This window comes from Canis lupus, chromosome 27 (genome assembly GCF_048164855.1).
Source record: "Canis lupus baileyi chromosome 27, mCanLup2.hap1, whole genome shotgun sequence".
In the NCBI taxonomy this organism is placed as follows: Eukaryota; Metazoa; Chordata; class Mammalia; order Carnivora; family Canidae; genus Canis; species Canis lupus.
Window position 1 is genome coordinate 29423983 of NC_132864.1, and position 12046 is coordinate 29436028.

Consider the following 12046-nt stretch of genomic DNA (forward strand, 5'->3'; position numbering starts at 1 on the left):
TCCATGTCTCCCTTCCCTGAAAACCCTGCTTTGTGAGGTCTAGGAACTGGATGTAGAACACACAGTCTCCCCCAAGTAGGTGATTTCTGGAGGGGCCCAGAGCAGGGCACTGGAAGGGGCCTGTGGTGGATGCTTCTGTTGGGGAAGCTACTGGGAAGTGGCCTCCTGTGTCAGGGGATGAGGATTCAGCATGTCAGGGTCACAAATTCTAGTACCTTTTCCACCCTACCAAGAGCTCAAGCCCTGATCGCTTCCCTCCCTTCTGCCCCCACCAGGTGCTCCTCAGGGCAGCATCCTTCCTGGGAAGGCCTTATAGTAAGTTTCCAGACAGAGCGCTGCCCCGTGGGCATGGTCCTCCTTGCCCAAACCAGTCCTATCTAGAAAGCTCATCGCCTCCCAGCTTGTAGATGGAAACCCCCTCTGAGCTGCTGGGTCATGGACAAGTCTGCTTTGGGGCCACCTGGGGAACAGCATTGGAAGGGTCTCCCTCCTCCTTGTCTGTCACAGGCCTGCCTTGCCTGAGGCTTGTATGCCAAGCTGGTCCTCTGAGCCCTGGAGAGGATGAGCATCCCCGGCTGACATGACCACAGGCAGGGCCCCACAGAGGCACATTAGAGACTCTTGTAGATGAGAATGTGAGACTAATACAGTGTCCAGGGGATCTGCTGCCCTCTGTGAAAAGACGGTGATGACATTTTCCTGCTGACATGCTTCTGTCCACCAGCCATCTCTCCTGGCATGTCCTCATTTGTCACTTCCTAATGTGAGTTCCTGGGCAAATCTGGAAACTTACTTGGGATTGGGCGCCAGCTTCTTCAACATCTATCTGAGCGTCTTCCCTTTCACTCCAAACCAATCCCGAGATTAGTCCCCAGGGCAGGACAGCACCTGTCATGAAAGTAGAAATCCAGCCCCCTTTCAACTTCTTCTCTGCTTCTTTGCAGCTCACCTTGCAGAGCGCCAAGTCCCGAGTGGCCTTCTTTGAAGAGCTCTAGCAAGTACCCAGCCACCCCAGGATCTGTCACATCTGCTGCTCCTGGCACCAGAGGGATGGGTCAGACACCGTGGGAGTCATCATAGGTGGGCCGGCTGGGAGCTTCTGTGGAAGCTCTGGAACTTTCCCCAGCTGAGTGGAGAGCCCAACCCCCTTCATGTGCAATTGCCTTGAACTGTAACCTGCAGAGAGCTCTCTCGTGGGGTTCTAGTTCTTTTTAAAATGTTTAAATATTTGTCTTTCCTCATCCATCTAATGTGAGGTTCCATACTTCCTTTGTCAAAGGTGCCCTGGGGTGTGTGTCCCACTGTCCAGTGCTGACCTCCACAGCCCAGGGAAGTGGCTGTAGGGAGTGAAGTGCACAGGAGCCCTGGAGACAGGGAGGCGGCTGGTGCCACTGTCCCTACCCCACCCTGGGTTCAAAACATTCATCTCCTCCACTGGTGAGGACCTGGCATGCGAAGAAGTATGGTTCGCCCAAGCCCAGGCCCAGAGTGACCTGCCTGCCAGCCTGCCTGCTGCATATCATCGGTGAGCTGACCTGTGGCTCATGACAAGCCACACGATGGGTCCTCAGCCCAGGCACGCCTGAGGCTACACTCTGGCTGCCAGCTGGTGGGGAATGGGAAAGGCAGCTGGGACTGGGGGAAGACTTTAAGCAGGAGCTGTGATGACAGGCTGGCTGCCAGCAGAGGGGCTGGGAGGCCAGCAGAGCTGTGTAGGAATCTGCTCCATACCAAATACTCACTCCCCTCCTTTTGTCACCTCAGACCAGTCTGAGAGGCAGGCAGGAGCTGTGTGTCTTCCTCACCCCCCTTCAGCCTTAACCTTTCCTGCCTGCGGCGGCCAGGGAGCTCCCTGGTCACGTTGTAGTCAGCACTTGGTAGCCCGGCCAGGGTCCATTAGGGCTCTGAGGTCCCACAGGTACTCCTTGCTGAGGCCCCAGTCTTGTGGCTGACCATGTGCCAGCAAGCCCTTCCTAAGCCTTGATTGTAGTGGGCCTCCTTTTGGTGTTGCCCTTGTACACCAGGCGGCCCTTTATTTTATATTCTCCCTTGGGCCGTGTAGGTCCCTTGTGCTCCTCTCAGCACAAGCCAGATGCACAAGCCAAGTATCCACTCACTGTTGGTGCTCTTCACCTGCTGTACACAACTCCCTACCACCGGAGCAGCAGCAGGTCACAGAGCCACCTCCATGGGGCTATTTTCTTGTCCTTTCTTTTCTCTGGTTTGGTGGTGCTGCTGTGATCCACCAGCCATTCAGATCCTTCTAATGGGACTGCTACATAGAGCAGGAGATAAGTCTGAACCAGCAAAAAGAGGCTTATTAAGTGAGGACATGTAAGGGCCTGGAGTTTTCCTGAGAGCAGGGGTATCTCTGGCCGTGCTGTGCGGTTTTGAGAAACTCAGAAGCTCACAAAAGATCCTGCCATCTTTCCACAGTCAGGCTGACCTAATGGTATCCCAGGCTAGCCACTCCCCTACTGGGCCACCTTGCCCTAAGGAAGCCAGCTGTGTGCATCACCCACTCCCCTTAGGACAAGCAGGGTGTAACTCTACATCTGGACACTAAGTGTGGATGGCTGTGGCTGAGTTTCCTTGTGTCTCCTTGTCCCTCAAAATAAGCCTCTTCCCCCAAGATGTCCCAGTGAAGGGAAGCGTTTGTAATGTAGGGCCTGGCTCTTGTATTGAGGCTCTGTCTCCCCAGGCTCACCACCCATCCTTCAGTTTCTATGACGAGTTACTTTCCTCCTGACCTGTAAATTTAATCTGTAGCAGTGGCTGTGGGCACAGGAGCATGGTAGTGGTTTATATAAATGTTGTCAGGCTTTTTTTTTTTTTTTTTTTTTTATTTAACTGCTGTGTGTGTGTTCCAAGTCCGGGAAATGCCGAGCCATGTGGCCACAAGGGAGCCAGCTGGCATCTGAGCTGTGGCAGGAGCACCCTCGGGCCCGAGAGCAGACTTGGGGAAGGGGGGCCAGGGAGCCTTGCTCATCCAGGAACACTTCAGCTCTCCTTGGAGGCAGAAGCTGGTGTGTACCTCCCAAAGAAGCCTAGGTGGAGAGGATGGTGGCCCTCAGAAAGGTCTTGAGCCACAGTGGAAGGAAAGGGAATGAAAGAGGAGCTTGGTTTTCAGGGACTTGTGCCTATAGCTCAAGTGACTGTGGTCTTTTCAAGTGAACACAGGGCATGGGAGCTTATTAAGTAAGGAAGCCTCTGAATTCCACTGAGAGCAGGGCCCCAGCCGCAAAGATTTCATTAGGAGCTCTTCTGACAGTTCTTGGGCTGCCCAGCTAGTGACACTCCGTGAGGCTGCACTGTTGGCCCTTAGCTGTTCTGCACAGACCACCTCGTTCATCCTGACTGAGGCCCTGCCTCAGCCCCAGCAGGGCTTTGACCTGTGGCATCCACTCAATTATGTACCCGCCAGACCCTGCTAGACGACACCCTGTGGCATTACATAACACTTCTTAAGTGACCATGTTTTGTAATCTTGGGGACCGGCTTCTCTCTCCCTCTCTTTTCTCTTTTAAATCAAAACAGCAAACGCAGGGGCTGACAAGCAGGACAGTGACTGAGTGTTGCTTGCTGACAGGGCTGGGGCATTGCAGCCCCCGGAGGGGCCGCCTCAGTGGGGAGACAACCTCTCCCAGCTGCCCTGGGGCCAGGTAGGCCCCTCGTGGGCTTCCAGGGAAGCTCCATCCGTTTTCAAAGATGTCAAACCACACTTGTTCCAGTGGGGCCTGAATCTTGCTTCCCGTCAGGGCCAGACCATGGAAGGCTATTTTCTATTCCGGGGGATTGTTGTAATTTAAGTGATTGTTTTAATAAAAATTCTAAGCTGTCAAAAGTATCTCGGGATTCCTTGGTTTGCTTGTTTCCCAGCCATTGAGGTGGCAAGATGGGCTGGGTGGTAGGCAGGCTCTGAGGAGATGGGGCTTCCGCCCTCCCTGACCACTCTGGACTTCAATTTCAGCCCATGTTGCAGTAAGAGAAGGATCACCTTTTTCAGGCCAATGACAGCACCGCTTACAATACTTTCACCCGGGAACACCCTTTTCCCCCAGTGGGGCACTCAGGGTCTGGGAGAGAGCTCTGGACAGGGTCCCAGTGCCTGTCCTCAATTCCAGACCTGAAAACTAGTGCCAGACTGGGCAACCCCTTCAGGTGCTTCTGCTTTCAGGCACCCCCATTCTGAGCTCTGGAAGAGGGGGTTGGTAATGGGGGCTTGCAGAGCCAGTGGGGGCCCTGGGCACTGTCTACAGGACAAATGAGGCCTGTATTGTCACAGGACCACATGACATTCACACTTCAAGTTGGGAAGCATTGCTGCAGAGCTTATGTTTTTTTGTTCTGTTTCTATTTTTTCAATCAACCACAACTACTATAAGACAACTCTATCTCAAATCATGCAGCCTAAAATGAAAGATTCAGGTGGCACAATGTGTTATCAGGACTTCTCAGGGACCACAGTGCTGTCTGCCATGTGTCAGAATACATTTCTGTCTCCATTGTATGGGCCAGTCATGAAAAAAAACCTATCAGAATACACAAATATTTCCAGGAGTTGGAAGATAAATGTAGATAATTTTAAAAATATATTCTGGAAAGATAAGTTTGAAGTTGTAAAATTAGAAAATTGCAAAATTTGTAGACAACATTTTGTTTTAAATTTATAAAATTAGGGGCAGCCCGGGTGGCTCAGCAGTTTGGCACCGCCTTCAGCCCAGAGCCTAATCCTGAAGACCCAGGATCAAATCCCACGTCAGGCTCTCTGCATGGAGCCTGCTTCTCCCTCTGCCTGTGTCTCAGCCTCTCCCTCTCTCTCCCTCTCTCTCTCTCTCAATCTCTCTCTGTCTCTCAGGAATAAATAAATAAAATCTTTTGTTTTAAATTTATAAAATTAGTAACTAATTAGATAAAGGCACTTCACTTATTTAAAATGTAGACTATGTTATTTTTAGTGATTAGAAATAGTTTGATTTCCTATACAGTGCAAGCTAGAGAAAGTACTTCATACATACTGGTCATTTTAAGCTGCCCAGACAATATTTTTGCCTCACTTTTTAAAGCCAATCCCTGACCCCCTCGCCAAAGACAGTAATATGTTCACACAGATGCTGAACACTTAACTCCATTAAGTGGAGTTAGAACTAATAATAATATTACCTGGTATTTTGGTACTGGGGAGACCAGTTGAATTCTCTGCTTTTTTTTTTTTTTTTTTAACTTCATTTTGACGGTGCTATAAACCCAAGGCTGCTGGCCAGACCTTTGTGCTTAGTAGCGCTTGCAGCCCGGTCCCACGGGGTCCCGGAGAGGCTCCCTCCGACCTCCGTGCCAGCACTTGGTCCGTTGCATTTGGTCCTCACCTGACAGTTGAGTGCCTGGCGGCTGTTCCCAGGGCTGCCCACCCCAAGAAGCCTTTGCGTTGAAGGAATGGATAGGAAGCCACCCACGTACAATGATGAATCCTGGCAGCAGGACTCTGGGTGCAAAGGTATGGGTGCAACCATGTCGAAATCTCATTTCTTGCACATCTGGGGAGGAGAAAGTTGAGCTGCCCCATCTCCCTCTGTCCCCCTCTCAGCCAGCCCAGGCCAGCAAGAGGCCAAGGGCTCCTTTCCCCTCTCGGCGGCGATGGGGCTCCCTGGCAGCCTGTCATTGCTGCATTATGGCAGGTTGCTGCGGCCGCAGTCTCGGCTCTGGTGGGGAGTCAGGAGCTCGCTTACAGGGAGACGGCTCGGTTCATCAGCCCCGAGACCTGCTGAGCTGACTCAGAGCGGAACCCTCGCCTCGTCCTCTCCTGGTGCCCACTTGATGCCCATCTCACTGGGGTGGCAGCCTCAGAATAGCACCTGGCATGCTGCCTCCGAGCCGAAGAAATCAAGACATCTCCTGAAGAGTGCCGCAGTCAGAGCGGCGAGCCTGCCTCGCCCTCCCTCCGAGAAGCCCTTGCTCCTGGCTGCCCCCTTCCTGCTGGGCCAGGGGCTCTGCTTCCCCAAGCCCGTTTCCCCCTCTGAAAAGAAGGTTGGCGATGACATCTCTGGGCACCTCTGGCATGTTGTCAGAATAACGTGGAAGACCAGAAGCAAAAAAATACTCAGATTTCTAAGAAAAAGAGTGAGGATATGTGGCAATTATTATCATTATTTACAAGTAATAGGGGAGCGGCGCTCATGAAGAAACAATTTTTTTTTTTTCTTTACACCCAGCCATGGAGAGGGCTAAAGAAACCACTAGCTGAAGTTCTCAGCCCCTTCTGACCTGGAACTCAGACCTGGGTTCAAATCCCTCCTCAGCGACTTGCCAGCCCTGTGACCCCAAGCCAAGTTACAGGGTTTTATGGGGATTCATAAGAGAGCTCCAAGCACAGTGCCACTCGGTGAGGGTGGCTCTTTACCTGGATGCTCCTTTGTGGGGGTAGGGGTGGGCATGCAGGGAGAAGCAGAGAAAAGAGCAGTAGTGACCCAGAGGAAGCCCTGGCTCTGAAGGGTCAAGCCCACCAGTGGCCCCCACGTGGGCCTCATCTCTCCACCTGCACGGGGAGCTTAATGAACCTGCATCTGGCCTGTTTGTCCTCGCTGTGTTTGCCCAGTGCCAGCTGCAAAGCCCCGGAGATGATAGATAACCCGGCTGGGGCTGCACGGAAAGGATGTTCTGGTTTTGTCACATTAATACCCGCTGCTCCGGTCAATAATTTACCGGAGGCTCAGGAGGAGAGAGGGGCTGGGTGGGCAGTGCTGGCTCTGCACCTGGAGCCCTTCCTGAGCCTGTGGGTGCCCGGGCTGTAGAAAACCCAACCACAGACACCAGGGAGGCACGCCAGTGACCTAATTTTCTCTTATCAGGCATAAGGAAGAAGTCCCCATGGAGTCTTGCCCATTTCTAATATAAATAATGTAATTCCCCCGCCTGCCTGCTAGGGGAGGAAGGGGCAGTCTTTGATCTGAAGGAATTAATTCCGTAAACAAAAGGGAAGAGGCTTCGGAGGTGTCTCCTTATGGGCACCTGCGGTGCCATTTGCCCTGAGAGAAAGGAGTTAAACGCAGGCAAGTGAAGTGGATGGGGGCGGGGCAGCCTCCCGCCACTACCCCCACCCCTGGATCTCCCTCTGTCCCCCGCTGAGCCTAGAGACACCTTTCCTCGGTTCCAGCTGCAGGCCAGCCCATGTATGGTGTCCCCCTCCCCCTCCCTAGACTGGCCCAGCTGGGACCCCTGGCAATTTTCAATGGAGGATAATTCTGGGAGAAATATGTGTGCCAAATCTGCTTGGTCTGGGATATGCAGCTTAGCCCCGGGACCCCAGGCCCAAGGAGGACACCCTCCCTGTCCCTCTCTCTGCCACAGGATAAAGGGGCCTGTGGCTGGCAGAACCATCCAGACTGTGTCCCACAGAGGGCAACTCAGCCTTCCAGCCTGCACTTCAGGAGAGCAGGCCTTGGGGCATGGTCCTTTAGAGGCTCTCTGCTTGCCGCTATATGGCCTTGAATAAGTCCCTTTTCTCTCTGGGCTTCCAGTCCTTGGCTATAAGGTCAGGTTTGAACCAGAGGAACTCACACTCGCTTTCTTATTCCAATAGTCTTCGAATATCGAATATCGTATTTCTAAAGGAATTCCTCAGCTGATCTCCCCGGGCCTTTCCATGCAGCCCCAAGCCAGTTTCACTCTCCCAGGGAGCCCAATAGGAAGTGAGTGACCCCCCTGGTATCCCACAGGATCAATCACAGCCAAGAGCTGGACAAGAATGGGGTGCCCTGCACAGATAGCCAGGCTCGCCCCGGTCCCTTCGGGCTCCACGCTCCTCTGGCACAAATGAGGGACTGGCGATTGTGGAGTCGGCCCCCAAGTTAACATGCAGGGCAGTGGGCACCGGGCCAGGGGGCTGCCACCGCCACCCTGGGCTTTCCCACCGCCTCCTCCTGAGCAGCGCCCCGGCTCCTGGCAACCTCTGGAAGAGGATGAGGTGGCGGTAGCCGCGCCGCTGCACCGTGGCAGTTGCTGTGCCCTGAAGCCCATGGGGACTTCCCTTCTTTGCCCACGCCTACATCCCTCCCCCAGCCTTCTGCTCCCAGCCTGAAGTTCCTGAAGCTGAATCTATTAAGTCCTTCATATTAGCCAGCAAAGGGGGAAACAACCCTCTTTCATCTTAACTGGAGTGAATTTGCATTAACACCTGGGGAGTTCTGTTTGCCTTGAGAAAGCACATTGCTATTCTGGGCTGCACACGCTGCGGAGTTAGTCGCAGTATCCTATTCTTTTATTAATACGGCTTTTCTCTCCTCTGCCCTCTTTCCCATGGAAGAGAGAGAGCGGCTGGGGATGCCAGGGCTCCCCGCCCCACGTAGAACCATCCAGGGAAACTCGGGAAAGGGGGGCAGGGAGCAGGTGCCAGGTGGAGGGGCACTGTTTCCAGACAAGGCAGGCCTGTGAGCTGGTCCCCTGCTCTCTGAGAGGACATTCGGCTCCAGGGACAGCCCCCGCCCCAGGCCAACCCAGGACCCCCATCCGCCCAACCTGTGCTGGGGCCAGTCCGTGCTGTGCTGGGCGTAGGGTAGAGAGGCCCGAGGTCCGGTAAGGCAGTGACTGAGTAGACACCACCTTGGAGCACCTTGGGCAGTGAGGGAAGCCAGGAGATGCTGATAACTCGGGGATGGCTCCCATGGGGCTGAAGGGCCCCAGCAGGCACCATGTGGAAGTCACAGCATTATAGGCAGGCCTGACTCAGGAGCTCCTGCGTGTCTGCCCCAGGGGTGCTGGCCCCAGACCCTCCAGCAGCAGGCCTGATGTCAGCCACCCTCACATGCTGTCAGCCAGTAACTCCTTCGTGTGACTTAGGAGGGTTGCACCTGGGAAATGTTGAGTCTAGGTTGGGTGTGGGTTGGACAGATCTTGGTTTTCAAAGGAAGTTCTAGAAGGAGAGAAAGGGGGTACGGGATAGGGAGGAACCGTAAGCGGCAACACACCTGCCCTCAGTCCTTCTTGCTTTCTAGTCTTGCAGGATGCCCAGCTCCTCCCCAGGTCCAAACCTGGAGGGGACTTGCACCCCGTCTCCCTCCACACAGCACTCATTGGCCAGAGCCAGGATTTGAAGGCTGAGGGCTGCTGAGAGTCCAAGATGAGCAGTAGAATAGCCACACACCCCCAGCCTACCCCCCACATCCTACCTCCTGCTTCCTGGCAGTCCCAGGAGACAAGGAAGGGGAGGAAGATACAAGGAAGACAGGTGGGCCACCCATCTCCTTTGGGGTCTGGAGATGAGCAGAGGCAGGGTCCCTTGAGGACTCTAGGTGGCATAGCAGAGCGGGGCAGAGGGGGGCGGGGTTCCTGCTTCCAGTGCTGCTCTGTGGAGAGGGCTTGGCCTCTCAACCCTCACACTCCTTCCCCGTGCGATGGAATCGGTTCCCAGTGACCACAAGGTCACAGATACCAGGTTCTGAGCCAGTGCCTGTTGCAGTGAGAGTTTATTAAACAAGATCGGCCACTGTGTGGTTATAGCTATTTACTCTTAGCTTGTTCTGGACTCAGTTATCAAAGGAGACAGCTCAGGGCAGCAGGAGCTTTCGTGGGCCAGGAGGGGATCTCCCAGAGGTCAGCCGCCTGCTTGTGTGCCTGGGGCAGCTGTGCCTCTCTCCAGACCTCCCTGAGCTTACCCCCAATGAAGGGAGGAGGGGACTGTGGCCGATGGTGGGGTGGGGTTAGGGGAGCCCTCCCAGCACTGGGGCTCAGACTCTTTGTAGATTGACAGCAGGACAGAGGCTGGTAGTGGCAAATGTCCCTGAGTGGGTCAACAGCTGCAGCTGGGACCTGAAGGGGTGTCTGGAGGGTCTGGAAACCCTGCGCCAGCATCAGCATTCCATGGGCATCCCCGGCCCCTCTGGCAGCCTTCCCACCCCTACTCTTGTCAACTGGGCCCATGCCAGGTGCCATGACCGTTCTCTCTAGTGACATTTACCAGCTGGGAAGTAGCCACTGAGATGTGAAATCAGTGCCAGCCTGGGGCTAGCCCACTTCATTACAGCCGGCTCTGCTCCACTGGGTAGGTCAGTACAGGCCAAGCATAAGCCCCCTCCCAGAGCCCCAGAGCCCCCCAGCATCTTCTGGCCAGTCCAACACCAGGCCTGGCTCAGGAGAGCAGGCTCTAAAACCCACTCTAGTGGGGCAACCCTGTCTGTCTGGGGTCAGGGCCACTGGGTCCCCTTAGTACCTGCTCCAGCCAGGCACCAAGGAGTGTGAAAACAATAGCATGGATCTGTGTTGGCCTCGGCATACTTGGTCTCTCTCTTCATTCCTTAGTGGCGCCAGGAGGGCCACATTCACCACTGTACACACCAGGGCTCAGTTCATGGCAGCAGCTCCCAGGTAGGTCCCTACCTGGTGGCATCATGAGGCCTCATGAGAGACCTGTGCAGTTCCACTGCTCCCGTGGAAGATGGGAGGAGACTGAAGCTCAGGGTGCCCATCCTACCTCCGCCTCCAGCCTGGGATCCTTCTGCTTCTCAGCTTCAGAGGAGAGTTCCTCCCTCCGGCCCAGCTCAGCATGGATGGAACACAGTATCCTATCCCTTCTATCTGCGAGTGGCCATGCACTTTCTGAAGGGGCTCAGCAGAGGGGCCAAGCCCAAGGCAGGACAGGTATGGGATGGGCTGTCTGGGGGTGGGATCAGATTCTGGGAAGAGAGGCTCTAGCCCTGGCCTCGTCCCCACAGTACAGGTGGAATTGAGGATTCCGGGTTGGGCTTAGCCTTGCTGGAGTACATACACTTGTTCATTCCTGAGTCTCCCACTTGGCAGCTCGTCATTGAGCCATACCTGGCTGGGACATGTGGCCCCGAGAGGGTGGAGAGAACACGAGTCCTGGGTGCACACCTGGGCTCCGCCTCACCCCAGCTGGGGATCTCCAAGCAGGTCACATCAGCACTTTGAGCTCCAGTTCTTAAAGCTGGAAAATAGGGTCACTGATGTCCGCCTTGGATGAGGAAATGAGACAATTTACCTTAAGTGCTCAGCACTGCACCTGGCCCCAAGCGTGCCCTGTGGCTGCCGGGGAGTACACGCTACCCGGAGGATGCTGTCTGTGCTGCCACAGCCTCACTTATGTAGCACGTGGGATGCAAAACTCAATCCTGATCCGCCTGTAACCTCCAGAACACCTGGGGTAAGCAGGTGGCCAAAACCTTGTGCGCTTTTCCCCTTGCCCCTGTCCAGAGCCTGGCACTGAGTAGGTGCTCAGTACATATTTGCTGAGTGAAGGAAGGGGTCTCAGTTTCCCCATCTGTGGAATGAGGATCCTGATCCCCACTCCCTAGGCCGTTGTGCAATTCAGGTGAGATGCTAGCTCAGAAAGCGTTGGCTTTTATAATTAAAATGCTGAGGAGGAGGGAGCCCGTGACTTCCCAGCAAACCAGCTGGGGGGCTGGGAGAGAGTCTGGGGCACGATGCCCCCTGGCCAGCTGGTTGGGTCAGCTGAGCTGTAACCACCAGGGACCTGGTCATCACTCAGCCACCCCCTCCCCCAACCCTTCTGGCCCAGAGGAGCATCCATCAATGTCTCCTTCTCCCTGATGCCCAATGAGCCAGTCCCGCCTGAATCTGCGGGCCCCGCCACTTGCAGCCGCCCTGCCTCCTCCTCTGCCGTCTGCTGGAGGAGATGGGACCAGGTAAGGGGCAAGAGGCAGGCAGGCACGGGCCTCACCTCCATGAATTCTCTCTTCCTCTAGGTGAGGAAGCACTGCTGTGTCCCCATCTTAAGGATGAAGACATTGGCTCTGAGAGGCCAGAGACTTACCCAGGATCCCAGGAGTGAGTCCCAGAGCTGTCATTCAAACACTGCTCGGTCTGGCCCCAGACTCCCCACTTTTAATTGCAGCCAGCTTCCTACAGACCTCAATTTCCCCTGTGCACGAGAGAGCTACTGACTTCCCGAAGGTTCAGGCCCCACAGAACCTGCCAGAGGGGGTGCCGACTGCTCATCCCATCCCAGCATCCCAGGGACAGCATGATGAATGGGGATCTCGTAGGGGGCAGGTGGGACACACCCACACACCCGCAG

The 12046-nt window shown here is 55.0% G+C and overlaps 1 protein-coding gene across 4 annotated transcripts in view; it reads left to right on the forward strand.

The window, feature by feature from the left end:
- NF2 (NF2, moesin-ezrin-radixin like (MERLIN) tumor suppressor) overlaps nucleotides 1–3847 on the forward strand; it is a 78878-nt gene extending 75031 nt beyond the window's left edge. For all 4 annotated transcript variants that reach the window (XM_072803162.1, XM_072803161.1, XM_072803163.1 and 1 more), the window contains one exon: nucleotides 945–3847. Coding sequence is in view for 3 of the 4 variants with exons in the window: in XM_072803161.1 (XP_072659262.1) it covers nucleotides 945–995 (51 nt within the window). In the remaining variant the exon portion in view is untranslated. The remainder of the gene's footprint in view (nucleotides 1–944) is intronic.
- Nucleotides 3848–12046: the final 8199 nt, after the last annotated feature.